Source organism: Ruditapes philippinarum, unplaced genomic scaffold (assembly GCF_026571515.1).
Source record: "Ruditapes philippinarum isolate M1 unplaced genomic scaffold, ASM2657151v2 ctg6741_1_1_1_1, whole genome shotgun sequence".
NCBI lineage: Eukaryota > Metazoa > Mollusca > Bivalvia > Venerida > Veneridae > Ruditapes > Ruditapes philippinarum.
In genome coordinates this window covers 40,635-63,596 of record NW_026854819.1, presented here as the reverse complement: position 1 = coordinate 63,596, position 22,962 = coordinate 40,635, and the positions used below count along the sequence as shown (strand labels likewise).

Sequence of the window (22,962 nt, the reverse complement as noted above, 5' to 3'; positions counted from 1 at the left end):
CACATATCAAAAGTGGAGTTAAAAATTTTTTGCTTTCACATGGCTTTTGTTGCATTGTAACCGAGTTATCTGAATAAACTCAAATACATAAGTCAACACAGTGTATATTCAATTGTCGTTCAGTTTAATTATTGTTTTTTTTACTAAATATATCATTTAGCAGTATTTTCAACATTTATTTTATAATAAAAAGTTCTAAGTCAAACATTTTAGAAAAAAGTTATAACTGCGTACCAAAATTAAAGTGAGTGCCAAAACTAACATTAAAACGATACTGAAATGTAGTCCGCTCCCTGAGTATTTATAGGATAACCCACCTACGTTCTGTATTTTTTACTGTATTGTTTTCAAATATGATACTGGTATATATAGCATACTATTATTTACAACATATGTTGAAATACAATGTCGATGTGTTCTTTAATTTAAAATGTTAATGTAAAAATGATTTGTAAACAGTTTGCATACTTTTCTCAAAAACTATTTGTAACCGTCATTCTGTTTTATCGGCTACGGACATTGTAAAATGTTTATCAGTATGTCTTTAGAAATAAAATCTTGAAATCTTTATATTTGAAGTGAATTAATTAAACCCAATTCCCCGCTTTGTGACAGGTAACAAATATTTGTGACAGGTAACAATGAACTTACTTAATAGGGACAGTCACTTAAATTTGTATATATTTTTGTTATTCTTAGTGCTCGCAAATTTTTTAAGCCAATCACCGACGAGGTATTTTTTTTCAAATTTTCAGGTTACAAATCTTATTAGTGCTCGCCAATTTTTTTAAGCCAATCACCGAACGAGGATTTTTTAAATTTTTCATGTTTCAAATCTTAATAGAACAGATTTTATATAACTGGACGTTTTATATTATAGAAACGCAAGTGGGCGGAAGCACTAAGCCGGTTAGAGTGCATATTTGGATGTTCTTCGTGAAATAAGAAAGCTATCAGTCGCTTCGCAAGCTCCGCTCCTTTTTAGCTTTCTTATTTACGAAGAACACCCAATAATGCACTCTAACCTATACATAGAATAGATTTTATATAAACTGGAGGTTTTATATTATAAAACGCAAGTGGGCGGAGCACTAAGCCCGGTTAGAGTGCATATTGGATGTTCTTCGTAAATAAGAAAGCTAAAGTCGCTTCGCAAGCTCCGCGCTTTTCTAGCTTTCTTATTTACGAAGAACACCCAATATGCACTCTTACCAATACATAAAGGTTTTTTTTTCCATGATGCAAAAATGATTTTATCCACATAGTGATTTTATAGTTTAAGAATCCATTGCTATTCAGTGTTAATGTTTCGGGTTTAAAGAAGAGAACATTTCAAGGGTTTTACAGTAAAGCAAATATACCAAAAACTCTTTAAGTATTTTAGAACAAGATTAGCAATAGTTCCTTATTCTAGAATTTATAAGTTGTAATATGCATATGAATATGAAATGAGGAGAGGAACTATTGAGGCATATTGAACATTCTTGCAGAGTTGCATCCCTTTCATTATATTATTTTGGTAGCATCTTGTAATTCTGATAAGAATGACCGTACATAAATAACTTTTACTTTGTAAAATTATGTCATATGAATTGTTTTATGTTGTATTGTGTATGGATTAGACTCAAATAAGAGTGTATATATATATTAATTATTATTATTAATATGTTATTATAATTACTATATATGACCGGACAAGCTATCCGCCTAATTGACCTACGGGTTTTAATTATAAGATAATTGAGGAAGAGCATGCTTTGTTTAGGACCATTTGTTTTAGCATTATATTCTAAATTGAAGGCCTAGATATTTATATTCACAAACTATATGCACAAACTTTTTCTAATTGATGCCCATTGAACATGAATGTATAATTTATACACGTCTTTCTACTTATAGAAAAAAGCAAAATTTTGGCTTTCGTTTTCTTAAGTTTGAGCTTCCATTTATGACAATAATTCGCATAGATTTTTAAAGCATTTTTGATTTTTTATCTGATTCCATAACTGTATCCTCTGCATATGGTATGACAAAAAGTTTCACACAGTTCCACATCGTAGAGTTCATTTGAATTTAATAATTCAATACATTCGACAATACTTTAAAAAGTCATACGAATCATCTAGAAAAAGAGCAAAGGCGAAAATATTCACATTGACGGACACCTGATGAGCAAGAGCTAAAAACAGGTTCAATTTTCTCTATTAACAAAGCATTAGCATAATACTATTCACTACTTTTAAAACTGACCACCTATGGTATTTGCATACATTTTAGACTTATTTCCAGACGGAGTCCAAAAAGCACTTTTCAAATCAATAGAAGCACAGAAAAATGATTAAACCTAAGTGTCGTATAGTTGATTGCACAGGCTAATTAGTCATACATGCTATATTAAACAAGAGGGCCATGATGGCCCTGAGGTCGCTCACCTGTATATAGCCCCCCCCCCAGGACAATTTTAACCCAAGGGCTTTTTATTTGAACAGACTTGGTAGACACCCATAAGAAGATGTTTCATGCTAAACATCATCTAAGTTCTAGCTCATTTGGGTTTTTTTAAAAGAAGATTTTTAAGTTTTTACTTTACACATATAGTTTAAAAACAATGACATCCCTGGGGCAGGGCCAGTTTTTACCCCCGGGCTTTTATTTGAACAAACTTTGTAGATATTTTACTTAAAGATGTTTCATGTATAATATCTAAAACTCAAGCTATTTGGGTTTTTTCAAAGAAGATTTTTTTAAGTTTTTGCTATACACATATAAGGAAAATCAATGACCCCCGGGCAGGGCCAGTTTTGACCCAAGGGCTTTCATTTGAACAGACTTGGTAGACACTCATTAGAACATGTTTAGCTAAATATCTTAGCTCTAGCTCTTTGAGTTCTTTAAAAGAAGATTTTTTAAGTTTTTACTATATGCATATAGGGAAAATCAATGACCCCCTGGGGCGGGGCCAATTTTGACCCCAGAGCTTTTATTTGAACAAACTTGGTAGACACTCATTAGAAGATGTTTCATGCTAAATATCTTAGCTCTAGCTCTTTGGGTTCTTTAAAAGAAGATTTTTTAAGTTTTTACTATATGCATATAGGGAAAATCTATGACCCCCTGGGACGGGGCCAATTTTTAACCCCAGGGCTTTTATTTGAACAAACTTGGTAGACATTCACTAGAAGATGTTTCATGTTAAATATCTAAGCTCTAGCTCTTACGGTTCTTTAAAAGACGAATTTTTAAGTTTTTACTATATGCATATAGGGGAAAATCAATGACCCCCCCCCCCCGGGGCGGGGCTAATTTTGACCCCAGGGCTTTTATTTGAACAAACTTGGTAGACTGTAAGACACTCACTAGAAGATATTTCATGTCAAATATCTTAGCTCTAGCTCTTTGGGTTCTTTTAAAGAAGATTTTTTAAGTTTTTACTATATGCATATAGGGAAAATCTATGACTCCTGGGGCAGGGCCAATTTTGACCTCAGGGCTTTTATTTGAACAAACTTGGTAGACACTCATTAGAAGATGTTTTCATACTAAATATCTTAGCTCTAGCTCTTTGGGTTCTTTAAAAGAAGATTTTTTAAGTTTTTACTATATGCATATAGGGAAAATCAATGACCCCCTGGAGCGGGACCAATTTTTACCCAAGGGCTTTTATTTGAACAAACTTGGTAGACATTCACTAGAAGATGTTTCATGCCAAATATCTAAGCTCTAGCTTTTACAGTTCTTTAAAAGAAGATTTTTTAAGTTTTTACTATATGCATATAGGGAAAATCAATGACCCCCCGGGCCGGGGCCAATTTTGACCCCAGGGCTTTTATTTGAACAAACTTGGTAGACACTCACTAGAAGATGTTTCATGCCAAATATCTTAGCTCTAGCTCTTTGGGTTTTTAAAAGAAGATTTTTAAGTTTTTACTATATGCATATAGGGAAAATCAATGACCCCCTGGGGCGGGCCAATTTTGACCCTAGGGCTTTTATTTGGTGAAACTTGGTATCCACTCATTAGAAGATGTTTCATGCCAAATATCTAAGCTCTAGCTCTACGGTTCTTTAAAAGAAAGATATTTAAAGATTTTTTCTTTCGGTTGCCATGGCAACCAGAGTTCTGCATGAAATGGAATTCTTTGAAATCAATCTTGATAGAGCTTCATACAAAGAGTATTCCTGCCAAGTTTCATTAACATTGGCCTTGCGGTATCATAGAAGATGTCCTAAGAATATTTAAAATGTGGACGGACGACAGACGACGGACGCCATTTGGTTGGCCATCCTAAAAGCTCACCTGCACTTTGTGGGCAAGGTGAGCTGAAAAGAATGAAATGTCAACATGTATATACATATATTAGGGTTTTTTTTATTTCATAATGTGAACTATGAAACATGACTTTGATTTATGAATATTATATTGCAAGATACATGCAGACTGGGCTTATGTCAAAATGATTAATGGGAGTTCTACATGTAACTCTAAAACGCATGTGTTTATATACATTATAAAATCTCATTATGACAGGTTGTCATTATAATTATATCCTATTCTCAAATGTCCAGTTAATAGTTCGAATTTGGTATTTCACTCGTACACTTGTGTATTTGTATTTTGTATATTAAAAGTATATAACATCCGTGAGTTCTTTCTCAGGTATGCGACACTAAAGCGTAACAGATCAATCAAAGTATTTAAAACAATATAAGCAAATATATTATCTGAAGTCGGTTATCAGAAAATACACTACACCATTCAAGATATTGCCGGCTATAACTAGTAACTTTATACGAGAGAATACTTCGGAGACATACTCCCTGCTATATTTAAATTCGTCCTAGAATTCCTTATGGTTACGGAGCAATGTGAGTTAAAACTCTGAGCTTTAATCAGTCAGGAACAAGTTGGGTGCCAAATGTCACTGGGTGCGAAAAATATGAAGCTTTGACCGGGACACGAACCCGGTACCCTCGAAACATCGTTCCGCGGCTCTACCGACTGAGCTATCGGGCTGCTTACACATCATCACCCCAAAATAGTCAGTTGTAAAAACCGTGACATACATGTAAATAGAAACTAGTGACAAAGTTAACAATTGTTTTTTTAATTCTCCATAGGCCGCTGCTCAAGATCACACACACTGAGCTTGTACAGTTAACATTTTATATAAAAATAAAAGAAAAATAATATAAATAAAAAGGTCGGCAAACACGCCCAAATTAAAAATGTTTGCCTACTTTGTTTCAATGTGCAATATAACACCCAGTGCCCTTTATATCACCAGCTTCAGCCAAAGTTAATATTGAGTCCAATTCTGAATTTAGAAACATCCACGGATATGTGACAATAAAAACTTCAATGCGGTACTAAGCAACATGGACCTATTTTCAGGGTGATAAGTATTATCCAAACAAGAATACTTAACCACCTTATGAGAAAAATGATCAATTTCAAGAATAAAGTAAATCAATTAAACAATATTATGCACAAAAATAAACTCTCTATTGAACTGATTAAATATCTATCAAACTTGATAAATTGCAAGTCCTGATGTCAAGTTACAGTACATAATTCAAACATTTTCTCAGTAATAAAAGACTTCGAAAATGGTCAGAGGTCAATAATTTCTTAACAGATAATCAGTATGGATTTAGGAATAGTAGAAGTACTATTGACTGCATATTTGTACTAAATTCTATTATTGATAATAAAGATAATTGAACGTGATAAAAAGAAATTGTATACTGTATTTGTAGATTTCCGCAGGGCATTTGATTTAACATATAAAAATGGTATTTGGTTCAATTAATTGACACTGATGTCTCAGATAAACTGTTAAAACTTCTGGAAGCATGTATAAGGGTGTAATATTATGTGTTCGTAATAATGGCTCACCAACTGAGTTTTTTTATAGTTACATGGGCTTGAAGCAGGGAGAGCCATTATCTTCCTTTTTGTTCATTATGTTTATTAATATATGCTAGATAACTTAGCTGACAATAGTATAGATGTTTTTTACAATTGAGGAATTATAAATTTATTTGTTGTTGTTTGCAGATGATACTGCTTTATTTTCTTACTCTGAACAAGGTTTACAAATTATAACTTAATAAATTGTATAATTATTGTAGGAAATGGTGTATTGAAGTTAATTCAGATAAAACAGCTGCAATAATTTTTAGAAAAGGTAATATACCTTCAAATATATCGCTTAAGCATCACAATAAAATTTTAAAACGAGTTAAAACATTTACTTATTTAAGAGTAACGCTATCATCTAATGGAATTGTTTTATCAAGCTCAAAAATCAGTGCCCAAGCTTTACACGCTCTTCATTCTTTGAACTCCTTTTTGATAATGTTAATTTAGATATTGAAGATAAATTAAAACTTTTTAATTCAATGGTATTATCAATTTTATAAATTTTAAGGATCTGAAATATGGGGTTTCCATAAACCTCCGGATATAGGACGTGTATACTTAAAGTTTCTAAAACAAATACTTGATGTTAAACAACAAACATGCAGTACTGCAATTTATGGAAAATTTGGTGTATATTTCCTTTATATATAGTTAGTAAAAATTAGTATATTTAAGTTTTGGTATAAATTGAAAATATGCCTGACTCAACTATGTATAAATTAATGATGTTGCAGGGACGAAATAATACATTGTTAAACAGTTGGTCATGTAACGTAAAAAAGTTATTAGGTGACTACCTATGGAATTGTGATAGAATATCTGAAATGAATGTTAAATTAATTATTCTAAGAATCCATGATCAATATTTACAACAATGGTTATCTGAATTAGACTCATCTTCTAAATTAGATATCTATAGAGAATTTAAGAAATTTAAACTTTATTCAAGCTAGTTAAGTGTCGAGGCACATATGCAACCACTAGCGAGATTTAGATGTTCATCACACAACTTAGAAATTGAAGAAGGTCGATATAGGAAATTGTCTAAGCGAAATGTGGTTATGTGTACTTAAAAACTGCCCATCTTTTGTTAAAACATCAACATAAAAACATGAATTATATACTTTCATACTTTTCAATATTATAAATTACATGTACTATCGTTAATTAAACCACCAATTATGTGTGGCGAAAAAAAACCCATGTATATATGTTTATGCTTATAAATACTTTGACTTGACTTGAAAAATTAATTTAGTGAGATAAACGCTTATACTGCCGTAAACGATAGATAATGTCCAGGGCCAAGCCAGTCTGCACCACCGTCTTGTCTGACCAGGTTGTTATCTGATGGCTGTCTTGCTTCAATTGCTTCAAAATATTCATTTACATCGCTATGCCTTATAGCTGGTAGGAAAAAATGTCAGCCCGATATCAATTTTTTATATTTTTTTCATGCATGTTTTAGTAAATTTATCTATGAAATTCAGAGAATATGAAAAAATAATGGAAATGCCTCCATTTTCATATTGTTCAAAAAGGATGGGAAGTTTTAAAATCACCTGTACCAAAATAAATACAAAAAAGAACTTATTTTATCATATAAATTGCGTATTAGCCATTTTTCAATAATGTGGCGGCCATATTGGCGGCCATCTTGGATTTCTCAAAACGTAACATGTCTTGACATGTCTACCCAAAATTTTTGTAAACTTCAAACATTTTGCTTTACATTGGTATAACATTTATCTATGGACCTTTTTTGCACACAAAAGGTCCTCAGGGACTGTACTACTACACATATGAACATAATATTCTAGCATAATTATAATATAAGAATAATACTCGTACAAGATAGACCTTTGAAATATACACTGCGATTCTAATCGACAATATTTCCTGGATTATATTTTGAAAATGAGCATGAAAGATGATTAATATTTCTCATTCAGAAAAAAATGCATCAACTTACCTCGTAAAATAGTTATTTATGCCCAGTTCCTCCAACAGCATCTAATGGGTATATTTCTGTAAGTATTTCTTAAAATATTTATATGTTTAAATTAAGCAAATGTTACGAGAAAGCGTAAATCTCCAAGAAAATAGTCGTTATGGTCATGCGATAAAACAGTTACAGAATAATTACTCGGACTTCACGGGCTGGTATCAGAGCATGGGGATACAAAAGGGTCAATCGTGGAAATTAATCTCGACGTTCCGTCTCGATTAATTTCCTATGATTGACCATTGTTGCCGCCCCATGCGCTGATACCAGCCGGTAAAGTCCTCGTATATATTCTATAACTATTACTTATATAATCATGAAATTATATCAAAACGTACGCCAAAATGTTTCTGCAAAGCTTTATCAGCCATAGTGTGAATAATATACTTTGAGTGATATGGATTATGCTTAAAGTAAAACACCCAGTATTTTACTGTTTAGCATGAAATGAAACTTTAAAAGACACAAAATCTATATAATATATCCATTCTGACACTGACATCTTTTATTACATGTATGAATATTGCTTTTGCCACATTATCAGATAATGGTCATGTTTATTTGCACATTTTTTCCCCAATTTTTTTTTATTAGTTGGTTGTCTCGAAACGAAAAGCAGAAAAATAAGCAACCATGGTTATGCAATTTTACTGATATATAAATATAATTATCCGAGCCCCTAAGGGTCAAATGAGTTCGGGATTGTTAAAATCAAATCAACAAACAGCTGTAAAATTCTATCCTGTTTATATACTGATCCAAGGTTGTAACATCACATAAGGTACAAACAAGTAGATTCTGTAGGTACAAACCAACACTCTGAAATAAGTTTATAACAATATGTAAATATAAAGTAAAATAAAATATAAACAATGCATTACATGAATAAATATTATATCTTATGTTTTAATCTAGAACATAATCAATTACATGTCTAGTGGCCAATTCAGTTCTTTACACTCAGCAACAGTCCTTAAATATAATATCATAGCTTATGGAATTATACACACAATTAACATATTTTACCTTTTAAAGAATACACAATACATCATACATGTAACTTACCATCTGAGGGATGAGTGTAGTACATCAATCTATAACCTAATACCTTCTCTGAGTTTCACACCAGTGACTGTTAACTGCAAGGTTAAATATTAATAGTGAATAAAAGATGAAAGGTGATTTGATACATGTAGACACATGTCATTCTGAAACTCATACTTATTTACAAATTTCACAGTCAATGGACTGAACCAAAATACAACAGAATCACAATAATGCAATTCTACATATTTACAATAAAGCATTTAGCAGCAGTCAGGATAAATACATACCTATTTAGGAAATAAAGAACTTGACCACAAACACTAATTCTTCTAACCTCTCTTTTACAACATAACAAAGACACAATGACTTTTTCCCACCAAGAAATCACATGACATAAAAATAGCTTAAAACCAATGATCCGTGAACCAATCATTTGAATTCTTAGAATACTGACCAATGTAAACATAAGATAAAATCAGTTAAAACCAATAGAGTAATCTCCCTTGAAAAGTATCAGACAAGACCGGCGGATTTGTCTCCCTTTGCTAAATTATAAAATCCAACAGTTAAGCAAGAGTATTGTCCCTTGGACCTGATCCTAAAAATAAGACCCTGTTACATACGCATGTAAGTACAGAAAAACATGCATTACTAATTATATAAACATTTATCATCTAGTAGCATTCTACCTATAACTATCTCCCTTTTCTACCAATAATTATCTCCCTAAAAAATCTACCACACACAAATCATGAAGCGCTGATATCACGTTAGTGACAAAAACGGTACCATATATGGAAGTGCCGGACTATTTTTTTCTTCGTTGGTTCCCATCTTAGCAGTGCATTACATAGTATTTGGAAACGGGAACCGTTGCCATTCTTGAAATTTTCCGTTACTCTTGACAGCTTTATATTTTCTTATGAAATAGCTAAATTGAGTCTCTTTATAACTTGGGTTCACGAGATACATGTATCTGTTATCCGACGCTGCTCGTGGCAAATCACAAAGCTTCAGACAGTTACTACAACGTAATATTCCATATTTATTTAACACTAATTAATTGCGCAAAAAGCAAAAAAAGTTTTTGGTAATATTCTCTTTTGTAAATAATAATACTGTAATAGAAATCAAAATGAACGAAATGGATTTATGCGCAAATTTGAGTGGTTTCATAAATTCTTCAGATGCAAATTCGACATCGGCATCAAATTGTAGAACAGGAGATATTTACAGTGTGAATGTAGTCACACATATTTTGAATTTAGTAATTTCGGCTCTTGCGATTTTCTTCAACGGCCTCATCACAGCATGTTTACTGAAACATCGCTCAAAATTTCCAGGAGTTATTTTTCAGCAGACCCTGTGCCTCAGTGTAACGGACCTTATTGCCGGCTCCACTTCAGCAACATTTGGGCTTATGCTAATCGAGAGCATTAACCGAAGTTTCAAGGCATGCGCAGCAATATTTGTGCTGGAAGGTATTCCACGACTTGCCGTGATAATCAATCTCTGTTTCGTGTCCATTAGAAGATGGATAGTTTTACGACATGCATCAAAGCCCAGAGCAAATACACGGAATATCTCGACCACGCGCACAGTTTTGTTTGTACTTGTCCCTTGGATAATTACGTGTCTCATGTTGATACCATTAATCAAAACAGCGGTTACACAAGAAACAACGGAAGTAAACGGATGTATTTCCATCACGGTGTTTAGAGAGGAAAATACCGCTCCCTTTTATGTGGGCTTTACACTTGTTTCTCTGGTAATGCTGACGTTATTTTATACAGGATCAATTATTGCTTTGAAACGTACTGGAAGACAAACTACAAATGTTCACCAAGGCCGTAACGAACGTTTACAGCAAAGGGCGTTTAAACACTTGGTAGGAGTATTAGTAGTGGCAAATATCACGACACTGCCGTTTGTGGTATCTATTGTATTGTCAGCTTCGGACATATTTAGAAACGCCCAACTGTTGTATCTTTCTAGTCGTATTCAGATGCTGAATTCTGCAATCAACCCAATTATCTATAGCTTTCATATCACCGAATTAAGGACAGTCATTAAGGAGAGTTTAGCACCAAACAGATTACAATGTTGCAGTCGCAATGGAACTGGAGATGAGGTTCACGATGTGCAAGCAGACGACACCAAAGATAATCGGTATTAATCAGAGACGATTTTATTTGAATGTAATGTTGTTAGTCTATAGTGAGGTTATTATGTGACATACAATGTCCCCGTGTTGCGATTGACGGGCAATAGAATGTGACAAGGCTTCGACTCTAGGTGGTGTTGACTTAAACAAACTGCATGTACGTCATAAAGCGTTAATTATTTAAAACTAATCGTTAATGGCAAAATTGGTCAAAGCAGACCAAGTAAAATCACATAACATAGAAAGCAAACGTGCAAATTACAAATGCTGACTACGTTCTTACAACTTTGAAATAATAATATTGTAATGAACAGTAATACACACTTGAAAACAACGTCTGTCATTTCCGTCCACTTATTTAGGCCCTATATGCGTGAAAACAGAAATCGGACAACTTCGAAAATTTGCCAAAATGAAGGATTATACTTTGGCCATGTAGTACGAAGCTATTTTATGAAAATATCGGTGAATTTCCCAGGCTGATGTGATATTCACATTGGCCCCATTCCGTGAATCTTATGAATATTAGTCAAGTCAAACGGCTTGTGATCATCATACAATAACTGTATAGTATAATTCAATAGTGTAGATGTACATATAAAGAACTTTTTCTGTGAGTGTGCGAATTTTAGTTATTTTGCCACATTGACATATCTGTACATAACATCGAATGTGCTACATTCAACAGCACACTCCAAGGTCGTGTAAAACAAGGAAAGTAAACAAATAAAAGCGAATAATTATTATATCTAAAGGCGATTAATTCATTTTATAAAAAAATCTCGTACGACATGTTATCGTAATTCCAATTTTTACCGACTGTTATTATACAGTCTACCAGATGTAGAATTTGATTCGAAGCACCGACGATTTGTTTCATTACTATTAAATTCACGCACAACATGTTTTGTATTGTGATGCGCATTGTGGTACTAATTTCTGTTTGGTCGTTTAAACTTCTATTGTTATGGTGTCGCTCTCAGTTTATCATTAAGTCTGAAGCGAATAGTTTTGAGTTTCTGAAAGCAAGAGGGCCACAATGGTCCTGAAACGCTCACCTTCACTGAACTGCTAGAAAAGGTCACATTTTTATTTTTCATTGCTAAAATCAGTATTTAGGTCATGTTGGATTTATCATTTTTACCAACATTAATCTGCATAATGTTCAAAGGATTTGTTCAATGCTTTATGGCAAATATTTAAGAATTCCAATTCCATGTAAGAAGACTTAATTTAATGTGGTTCTCGATGTAAATCTATAAAAACTAAGTGACCCCTTGGGCAAGGACCAATTTATGCCCTATATATGCATGATTTATATAACTTTTGTAGATATCTGAACTCTGGGCATTATACTTTCAGAGATTTTTATGACATTTTACTACACAAGTCTATGTATTAAGCCAAGTTTTTTTTTTTATAAAATATACAGTAATTTGTCTTTAAGGCCAGGCCAATTCTATTGTGGTGATTTTGAGTTCATATTTGTATTTTGTTCTTTTGTTATGGGTGATTGAGTTGAGAGATGAATGATGGATTTTGTATAAATGTTATTTATAATTTTGGCTGAACGCTCTAAAGTAGAACGTCGTGGTGTTACGTGCCCATAACTCTGACCACTCCTTGTTTTGTTCTTAGTTATAACACATTCTTTGAATTTAAAGTTGACTCATTTATTTCGTTATCGAAATATTAGTATTTTCGATTTTTGACCATTATATTTTTTTTTACAAGGAAGTGGCTTGCCTGGTATGTATATATTAAATAGTTCGTGATATTGTTCCATTGTAATTTGAATTGTTGCGTGACATGTTGTATTATGTTGTTTTTTTGTGTGAAATGTATTTATCTTGTAAAATATTTGTTTTGTAATGTGATACATCATTGTTATTTTATTACATGTTGTTTTCTTCATAGAATTAAATATATTTGAAAACCTCATCGAGTGTTATCTTCAAAACCTCACCACTAAACTAAGTAACCCCCAGGACGAGCCATTTTACTGAAATAATATTGGAAAGGTCCACCCAGCATTGCTACTTGACAAACATCTAAGCTCTTGGCATTCTAGTTTCACAAAGAAGACTGAACTGTATTTTCCTTTTTTGTAGCATATTATCACCAATTATACAACATTTTTGACCATCTTATGATCATTCCTGTAATTTTTGGTCAAAATCTAACAAGTTAAGGACATCGGTTATCAGCATTAAATAAACCTTAAAACTTATCCTGTGTTGATTGTTTGTTCCACTTTTATTGTTTTTCTTGTAAGTTAAGGACATGCAGAGTGGTGTAGATAATGAAGGACAACTGACGGTGAACACTCTAATCTCAAAAGCTCACCTCTGAGTATTATGTGCTTAGGTGAGCTACAATGGGATATGGATGAAAATTGGACCACGGATTTACATTGTAATAGAAATCCGTGAGTGGACCAATGCCTATAGTTGATTCTTCTTTCAACAGTTAAAAAATTTGCTATCACATATTTTGTAGTCTTTCAGATTTGATATCCTTTTCGAAATATTAACAAATAGTCTGTGCATTCAAGCACTAAAAATACAAATAACTTTCTATCCTTTATTCAATAAATTTATTTTTCCATTTTAGGAGTTTATCACAAATGTTCAATACGCTCTGATAAACTGGCATGAACAATAACAATATAATATATAAACTAGACATATGCTGAATGCTATATCCACATTGATGTGTCCTTGATGGCAGGTGTTTAAAAGATATACATGACTGTATAAAGAAATTATCTTTAGAGAAATCATCTCAAAATAAATTTGTTAAAGTTTAGTGGTACAAACCTAAATTATCTGGAAACTCTTGACAAAAATGGAACATAACTCTGTAAAACTTAAGTGGCCTTGAAACCATGAACTGACAGACGGACAATGAAGCTCACTCCTATATATAACCCCCTTTACCTCGTAAATTGGGGTACAATCAAAACAATACTAACATGTTACAATAGGACTGTTACATACTGGTATATTGGAATGACTTCACATAAATATAGAAATGGTACATTTGTACTTAACTCTTTCAACTGCTGGAACTGAAAATGATCAGTCTTTGCCACCAGTATAGTGACGTTAGATCAACTTTTAAATTTCGGGTATCTTAATTTGTGTACTTTGTATTTGAAATCCATAAAAATTCATATATCTGTTCCAAATTCAAAGCACGGTAGATCTATGTTAAGGGAGAAGAAAATTACACTTAGAATACAATTAAACAATTCAAAACATGTATATGGATTTCAGTTAATAATACGTTCAACATAATTAATACTGTTAACCACTTAGATATCTTGACCAACACATCACTTTTAATAACACTTGACCTGCTAAATTTCTTTAAGCTAGAATCTCATAAACTAGACTTAACCATTATTTTTTGGATATTTCTATTACCAATTTGGAGGACATAAATGAGAAAATTTATTAGCAATGAGTAAGCCAACATTATACAGCCTCAGGTCAGAATGTAAAGGTGTACAGAGACTCATGTCAAACCAATTTTGGTTCAAAATTGAAAGAAACAAATAACTTATAAATTCAGCTGCATAATTTTAGCAAACTGTTTTCAACAGACTAAAATTATGTTGGTTCTACTTTGATCATTCAGAAGATAACCTATTTGTTTTTTTGGATTTGAGGTCACAAAGACACTAGTGAAGAAGGACCATTTGTAAATTTGATATTTTTCTACTTTCTTAAACAGTTTAAAATGTTCAAAAAATTCAGCAATAATTACATCTTTCACATACCCCTGTGGCTTTTCAGATTGTAAAAATGATATTGCACAGGTGTGTATAGCCATATTTTTTGCCAAGACATTATTTGTTTTATACAACTAGGCAGCCTGTCAGTAACAAAAATGATTATTTTCACTTTTTAGGTATTTGATAAATAGAATATTATATTCATGTAGATTAATTTCTTAATTCATTGAACTTGTAGAATAGGTAATATAAAGCTCACTGAGACTCACAAAATAGAATTTTATACAACTTGTTCAATAAATTCAGTATTGAATCTACAATGTACACACTCATTTAATATCCTCTATGAGTCGCTTTAATATTTGATACTTTCTCTTAGGTTTAATGCACATTTAGACATTATGCCTCAGAAATTCATATTTTTTCAATTCTTTAGAAATATGAAACATATGCTGAATAATGTTTTAACCCTTTCCCCCATGAGCATATTGTGAAAAATGGCCGTTTTCACTGAAAAGCCTCCTGTTACAAGTTCAAACTGCTATGAAACTATGAAAAATGCTTCAATACTAATCAAACTTGGCACAAATGTTGACTTGACCATTGCCTTTGTAACGACATGCTCAGTCTTAAATTTCCTGTTACCATGGCAACGAGGGAACATCTCAAAATTGCCAAAAATCACTATTTTGCCTCGATTTTTTCCATCAAAATTTATTCAAAGTGCTGCAACTTCTCAAGGGATTGAGATAGAGTCAAAGGCTTTTCAGCGTTGGTCAAACGTTACATTATGATCGACCTGGGGTCATTTTTAGCCTCTCACAAGTCCAAAATTTTCTTGGCGATGAGGGGGACTCCGCCCCCCTTCAACCCCTAACAGAAGGGGGCACATCCCCCTTCTGGCAACCCCCTGATGTATCTTTTGGATGGGGGGCGGCGCCGAAAAAGTGCTCAATTTTTTTAGGCAACATTTCTCAAACGAAAACTTATGTTTGGGGCCCAATAGGACATTATTTAACTGTTTGAGACCTAAAAAAGGGGGGGGGGGGGTCGAAAGTGCGTTGTTTCGCGTATATATGTGGTAAAGGGTTAATAATGTAGTTAGAGTATGTTAGATGTTTTACAAATTAACATGCAGAAGTGCTAAACATGCGGTCGTAAAGGTAGCAAATGTAAACAAAGTAATATTTTGACTTCCATGCAAAATACTACTTCACTATAATTATACCAATTGCCAACACAGCTAGATGCAAAAATACATTGTAGAGTTCATGTATATAGCAAATGAATATGTTCTTGGAAACTGTAACAAGATACCAAAAAAAGTTTTTGAGAAATAAAAATGACAGCATTTCTGAGGCATAATTGGGCCTTTAATAGGCACACTTCACTTGTACAATTCACTTTTTTGTTCAACAAAATCACAGAAAAAACAAAATATTAACAAGAAAGTCATGATAATCATGCTTTGAACACAAATTCAAAGTTGTCAAAAATTCTAAGTTGTTCAAAAGCAGTTTTTTCTTCATGTGTCCATTATTTTAGCAACAGTGATGTCTTCTGTTTTAGAATATGATAAAGATCACAACTCTACATAAATCCTTCTTTTCTTGCAGGTATAAATTCATGTTTAAGTTCTAGTCGAGATTCAAGATAGTTAGAAAAAATCTGAAAGGTTACTAAACATCTTCATGTCATGATGTGCATAATTATATGCTTTAGCCTTAAAGGAATTCCACTCCAAAAGCCTTCTAACATGAAAATTATTTTTAGTTATTATCTTCTAAAAACAATTTTTAGTTGCTATAAAATTGCCTCATGAGACCAGCTACCTGTAGATGAAGATCTACCAGCACATAATTCATGCCATCTGATCGTAGTTATGTCCAGATTTTTTTTTACTTTAGTTCTTCTTTTTTTGGGGTTGAATTTTATGTAGCACTCGCACAGTAGAGGTCATTTGGCAATTTCCTGTGCTTCACTGGTGGAGGAAAACTTCAGGCATTATTTTCAGACACTAAAGGACACCTGAGAAGAACCACAAACCTTCTGTAAGCCAGTCAGTTATAATATCACATTGATTCTTCAGCCTTGTAATTATAAGACAAAATTCATTTAAATATAGGTATTAATACATAAAATATAGAGCTCTTACAGAGACCAACTGCTGCACTTTAAATGACAAAATATGCAAAAATAATAAAGGAATTTATCAGAATTAAAATGAAAACTTATTTTTTGCATGTGCGATTTTAAGAAAGCATTTCAAGGCTCATTCATTTATTGGGTGTTTTGCATAATAAAAAATGATTATCATAGAAAAACAAAATGCAATGGAATAAAATTTTTGCTCACATGTTATTGGTACCTTGAACAAATAATTCCAGTCCATATTCTTCTTAAAAAAAATAAGAGGGCCATGATGGCCCTGAGGTCGCTCACCTGTATATAGGCCCCTGGAGTGGGGCCAGTTTTAACCCCAGGGCTTTTATTTGAACACACTTGGAAGACACCCATTAAAAGATGTTTCATGATCTACACACATAATATAATGAAAAACAATGACCTCCTTCTCCCCCCCCCCCCCCTCCCTGGCAAGGCCAATTTTAACCCAAGGGTTTTTATTTGAACAAACTTGGTAGACACCCATACGAAGATGTTTCATGCTAAACATCTAAGTTCTAGCTCATTGGTTTTTTTTAAAGAAATTTTTTTATGTTTTTACTATACACATATAGTCAAAAACAATGACACCCCTGGGGCGGGGCCAGTTTTGACCCCAGGGTATTTATTTGAACAAAATTTGTAGACACTTACTAGAAGATGTTTCATGCTTAATATCTTAACTCTAGCTATTTGGGTTTTTTCAAAGAAGATTTTTCAAGTTTTTGCTATACACATATAAGGAAAATCAATGACCCCAGGGCAGGGCCAATTTTGACCCCGATGGCTTTTAATTGAACAAACTTTGTAGACACTCACTAGAAGATGTTTCATGCTTAATATCTAAACCCTAGCTTTTTGGGATTTTTCAAAGAAGATTTTTTAAGTTTTTGATATACACATATAAGGGAAATTAATGACCCCGGGGCTGGGCCAATTTTGACCCCAGGGCTTTTATTTGAACAAACTTGGTAGACACACATTACAGCATGTTTCATGCAAAATATCTTAGCTCTAGCTCTTTGAGTTCTTTAAAAGAAGATTTTTTAAGTTTTTACTATATGCATAAAGGGAAAATCAATGACCCCCTGGGGCGGAGCCAATTTTGACCCCAAGGCTTTTATTTGAACAAACTTGGTAGACACTCATTAGAAGATGTTTCTTGCTAAATATCTTAGCTCTAGCTCTTTTGGTTCTTTAAAAGAAGATTTTTTAAAGTTTTTACTATATGCATATAGGGAAAATCAATGACCCTCTGGGGCGGGCCCAATTTTGACCCCAGGGCTTTTATTTGAACAAACTTGGTAGACACTCACTAGAAGATATTTCATGCCAAATATCTGAGCTGTAACTCTTTGGGTTTTTTTTAAAAGAAGATAATTAAAGTTTTTCTTTTGGTTGCCATGGCAACCAGAGTTCTGCATGGAATTAAATTCTTTGAACAATTTTTAAAGGTGACCACCAAAGGAACATTCCTGTGAAGTTTGGATGAAATTGGCTTAGTGGTTTATGAGGAGATGTCATTTAAGGTAAAAGTTTACGGACGGACGGACGCCGGACGAAAAGCGATCACTAAAGCTCACCCTGTCACTTTGTGACAGATGAGCTTTTTTGAGTAAAAAAAAAATGGTTACCCATTTTACAACATAATACTGTTAAATCACTCATATTATGCAACAATAAACAAAGAAACTTAAAAATAAACTGTCAAAATAAATTTATCTTAGGAGCTAGTGTAAAAATTCATTAGGAAAGGGGTTTGCTAAACATAAATTTTATCAACTTTTGTCTTCACTTCCCTCATCACTTTTTCCTTCAACAGATTTCTTTTCATTATCGGATGTCTGTTCTGCAGAATTTTTCTTTTCTAGACTTTCTTCTGAAACCTGTGAAACATAAAATACACTTTTCTGACTGTTTGATCTGTTGACCGTTTTAAAAGCTGACTGGTGCCCTGTTTTTCCCGATGGAGCTAATGAAGATGAGTTTCCAGCTGGTATACAGTCTGACTTTGGAGAAGTCTGCAGAGAATCAGTCTGTTTTGATTCAGATGTAACACCAAGTTTGGTTGGCTGATTTAATGTTATGTCAATACTATCTTGTTTCTGATAAGTTGAAGATTGCTGACTTGGATCAGCCTCCGCCTCATGATCAGCTAATGCCTGTTGCTCATTTTTAGTACTGTCAATGATGTACGACCTCAGTTTATTGATAAAGTCTACAGGAGTTGATGCAGACGTCGGCGAAGATGGACCAGCACTTGAGTTACTGGATGATGGCAAGCTGGGACCACTGTGTGCTGAAATTGTTGGTAGCAAAAACATGAGTATGATGTAGCTAAGATACTTAAAACAATTAAACACACATAACTGATAATGCTTTTCTATCATGTCTCTAAGTTTATGTCTTTACAATCAAATTGAAATACATCTTCAAATCAAGGGTTTTACAACTCAAAGTAATCTTTTTTAAAGTCATTGTTTCCTGGAACTTCATACCTGTATAAAGTTGTTCTTGATTCCATCATGCATGAGACCATTTAACAAATGGCATAATTCCAAAATATTGAAAACAAAATATTTTCTAAATTTTCATAGCATACATTACATAAATATACATTCCTTAAAGGTAGAAAGAAAAAACACATTATTCATTAAATTATATTCTTTATACAATATTTCTAACTTATTTTTCTGTAATTAAAAATAACAAACTTATTGACACATTATTAAGTCTCCGAGTATAATGCACTTAAATAGATTTAATACACTAGAGTTTGAATATACTAACACTGTCTTGCATCATTAAGTTTTAAAATATCAACTTTTCACAGTGACAAATATTACTTACATTTCGCTTTCTTTAATTCGGGGCATCTGGGAGAAGCTAGAGGAGTTGGTCCATACATGGGTGAAGACACAGGTGTAAAGAACTTGGTCGTTGTGGCACGGCTGAGGAACACATCAAGGTCACGCATGGTGAGGTTGTTATGCAACGTCTCCAGGGGTTTCAAGGAAGGAACCATGTTGAAACCATCAAAAGCTTAAAGAAAACATATCAAATGATACTAAACTTTCCATTTTAGATAATTTAACCCGTAATCTGCCGAATATGTGTAAGGGCTATGCACAGTGCTTTGACTTTTGATGTCAGTCCATTTAATGTTTCAAGCTGCATTGCCTCCAGATGAGCCAAATATTGCAAGAAAATCAAACTCTGAAAAAAAAAAATTACTAAGAGATTCAAGATTTGAGTAATAATCAACACGTTATCTGCAATTAAAGACTGATTTTGAAGTTTTTATCCACATTTTTACTGCATTACTAACATAGTTAGGGTTGCAGTTTTTTTTAACTCTTTTTTTGTGGATTTTAAGTGCCAATAATTTATTGCAACATGTAAATTACTTTCTAAGTTTGCTTCACAATTTTTTACTTTAAAATACATTTTCTGTATTTTCACAGGAATTAGCATGAACCTGGAGACATGCTGCTTTAACAGGCTTTAAAAATTTTGCTTCCAGCAGTATAGAGCTTTGTTAGACAGAACAATTGTTCTATATTTAAGTGGCAAATGCTACAGTCATTTTCAGTTTCAGCAGATTAAGGGGTAAACTTACTGAACCTAAAGGAGGACTATATTTTGTAAAGAACACTATTCAAAGATGAAAAAGGGTTCTTATTTTGTTTTTCATATACAAATAAGTAAATGTGAGCTCAACTCAACAGATAGAATATGTAAAATTACATTGACAATTATAATGACCAGCAAAAAAATTTATGTAATTCTCTGCAAAATTTGATTACTTTCTTTTCAGAAGAGTTTAAGTTTGTCATTAACTCATATGTAATATTTAAAATGCAGAAAAACAATAACATTGTGATTACAATTCATATCATTATTTGAGCCGCGTCATGACATAACCAACATAGTGCGTTTGCGACCAGCATGGATCCAGACCAGTCTGCGCATCCGCGCAGTCTGGTCTGGATCAATGCTGGTCGCAAACCCATTATGTTGGTTTTGTCGTGACGCTGCTCATTTGATGTACGATACAGTCCACTGAAAAGTATGCTTTTCCAGTAGCTTTTTCTTTACTTTTGAATAAGAAAAAGATTTTGTTTATTTACAGAATGGTACGAATATCACATCCATCCTCTTATGATCTTTAAAAAGATAATTTAATTCATAATATTGCAATAAAAAATCATTATAATTTGTCAAAGATAGGATTCATATTTGTAATAAATTAAATTTTTGTTTGTAATAAACTGGATTCTAATTTGTAATACAGGTACAATGTATAATAGGAATGCAATTTGTAATGACTATGATTCTTCTTTGTAATTAATTGGATGACAATCATCCTATCTAAAAGGATTCTAATTTACAACTATCAGGATTAGTAACAACAGATAGGATTCAAATTTGCAGTGAATGCCCTTGCAGAACAGTATATGAGTGTTACAGGATGAGAAAAATGTGCAGCTTGACCAGGACTTAAACCTGAGACCCTTAGAATACTGTTCCGGGGCTCTTCCGACTAAGCTATCCATCAGCTTACACATCTTTGCCCCTGAACAGTGAACACTTCTGAACGATTATATATTTACTATCAAAAAATCTCAGTAATTCCCAGTAATAATCATAGCAATTAATCAGACATGGATATTTTGGTTTTTCCCAGGAATTCTGAGTAAAATACCAGTAATTTCCGAGTATATTCTGCAAGGGCAGGAATTGATATTGATAAAAAGTTGGATTCTAATTTGTAAGAAACAGGATTCGTTTTTAATGAATAACTTGAATGTCTGAATCCCACAAAGTGTTATAATACATCCAACTTTTGTTTTATATGTGAGTACATATTATTTTGTTTATCTTTTGAACGTAAAAGTTAAATTACTTCTTACAAAGAATTGCCTTGGTTTGATTCTAAAAAACCCTCTACTTGTAGTTTTAGTGATAGGCAACATTAAAAGTTTATACAGACTTTATTGATGTGCAGATTGACTCAGCCTCTAATTTCTGCAGGCGTAAAAACATGTAGAACATCACTTATCAACAAAAGCTGTCCGAAAGACAGGCATGCTTGACTATTCTCAGTACTTAACAATAAGAAAAGGGGCGTAACTCCGTAAAAAGATAAGTAAGATTTATGGGATCTATGCTCTTTATGATAGACAATCACAGACAGCAAGACAATGCGTTAAGTCTTCAGTATTTGTGGAGTTACCAACTTCCATGCAATAACTTAACCAAAGTGTGACAGTGATGCCAATAACATTATGAGAACAATAGCTCTCGAGGTAAAAATCCATTAATAAAACATATTATAATTCATCATTTAATAATAAATATATTTTACATGTTTGACATGTAAAAGCAAGTTTTTTTTCTATATTTCAATCAACTGGATTCATCATTTAACGAAATAAAAAAGAAAAAGAGTTGATTAGAGACAAAGAAGGGGAAAAAACAAAACAAATCTAAAATATATAATTAAAGAAGAAAAAGTGAAACAATAACAAAACATCTGAAAGACAGTCAAATAACATGCATCAAATTAAGTGATCATAAACTAAGCTCATTTCCTCAATTCCGGATCAAATAATTTAATTAATTGTTATGTAAGTAATTAACATTGTATGCACATTTGCCATGCAAAAGAAAATTAACGCTGATTCTATCCATGAGATCCGTGCCGACCTAGATCAGCCATCACAAAATTATCTCATAACCCATTTGACCATGGTCTGACCTGTTTAGGGCTTGTTTTTTTCAGTGAGTACACATAATTTTGCAATTTTCCGTAAAAAATGATGAATGGTTTAGTTCAAGCCTTTTCTAAGATGGACAAGTGGATTTAAGATATTTAGTAAGGTAAAGATGAAATATAAAATTAATAGTATGCACATTTG

At 32.8% G+C, this 22,962-nt stretch overlaps 2 protein-coding genes across 21 annotated transcripts in view; one reads left to right on the top strand and one right to left on the bottom strand.

The window, feature by feature from the left end:
- Positions 1-10,119: 10,119 nt before the first annotated feature.
- LOC132741160 (cannabinoid receptor 1-like) lies at positions 10,120-11,151 on the top strand. The gene has a single exon (XM_060729256.1). The coding sequence runs from the start codon at positions 10,120-10,122 to the stop codon at positions 11,149-11,151; it is 1,032 nt and encodes a 343-aa protein (XP_060585239.1).
- Positions 11,152-18,626: 7,475 nt separating this feature from the next.
- LOC132741163 (inactive protein tyrosine kinase pTKL-like) overlaps positions 18,627-22,962 on the bottom strand; it is a 40,201-nt gene continuing 35,865 nt past the window's right edge. For 11 of the 20 annotated variants that reach the window (XM_060729259.1, XM_060729261.1, XM_060729262.1 and 8 more), the window contains 2 exons: positions 19,892-20,083; positions 18,627-19,340 (listed from right to left, as the gene is read on the bottom strand). In XM_060729259.1, coding sequence (XP_060585242.1) covers positions 18,820-19,340; positions 19,892-20,083 — 713 coding nt within the window. In that variant the 3' untranslated portion in view covers positions 18,627-18,819. The remainder of the gene's footprint in view (positions 19,341-19,891; positions 20,084-22,962) is intronic. The other 9 variants (XM_060729272.1, XM_060729269.1, XM_060729275.1 and 6 more) reach the window with 1 other exon arrangement.

Excerpts from the sequence above, each read along its gene's own strand:
- LOC132741160 (XM_060729256.1), top strand. The coding sequence starts at position 10,120 with ATGGATTTATGCGCAAATTTGAGTGGTTTCATAAATTCTTCAGATGCA.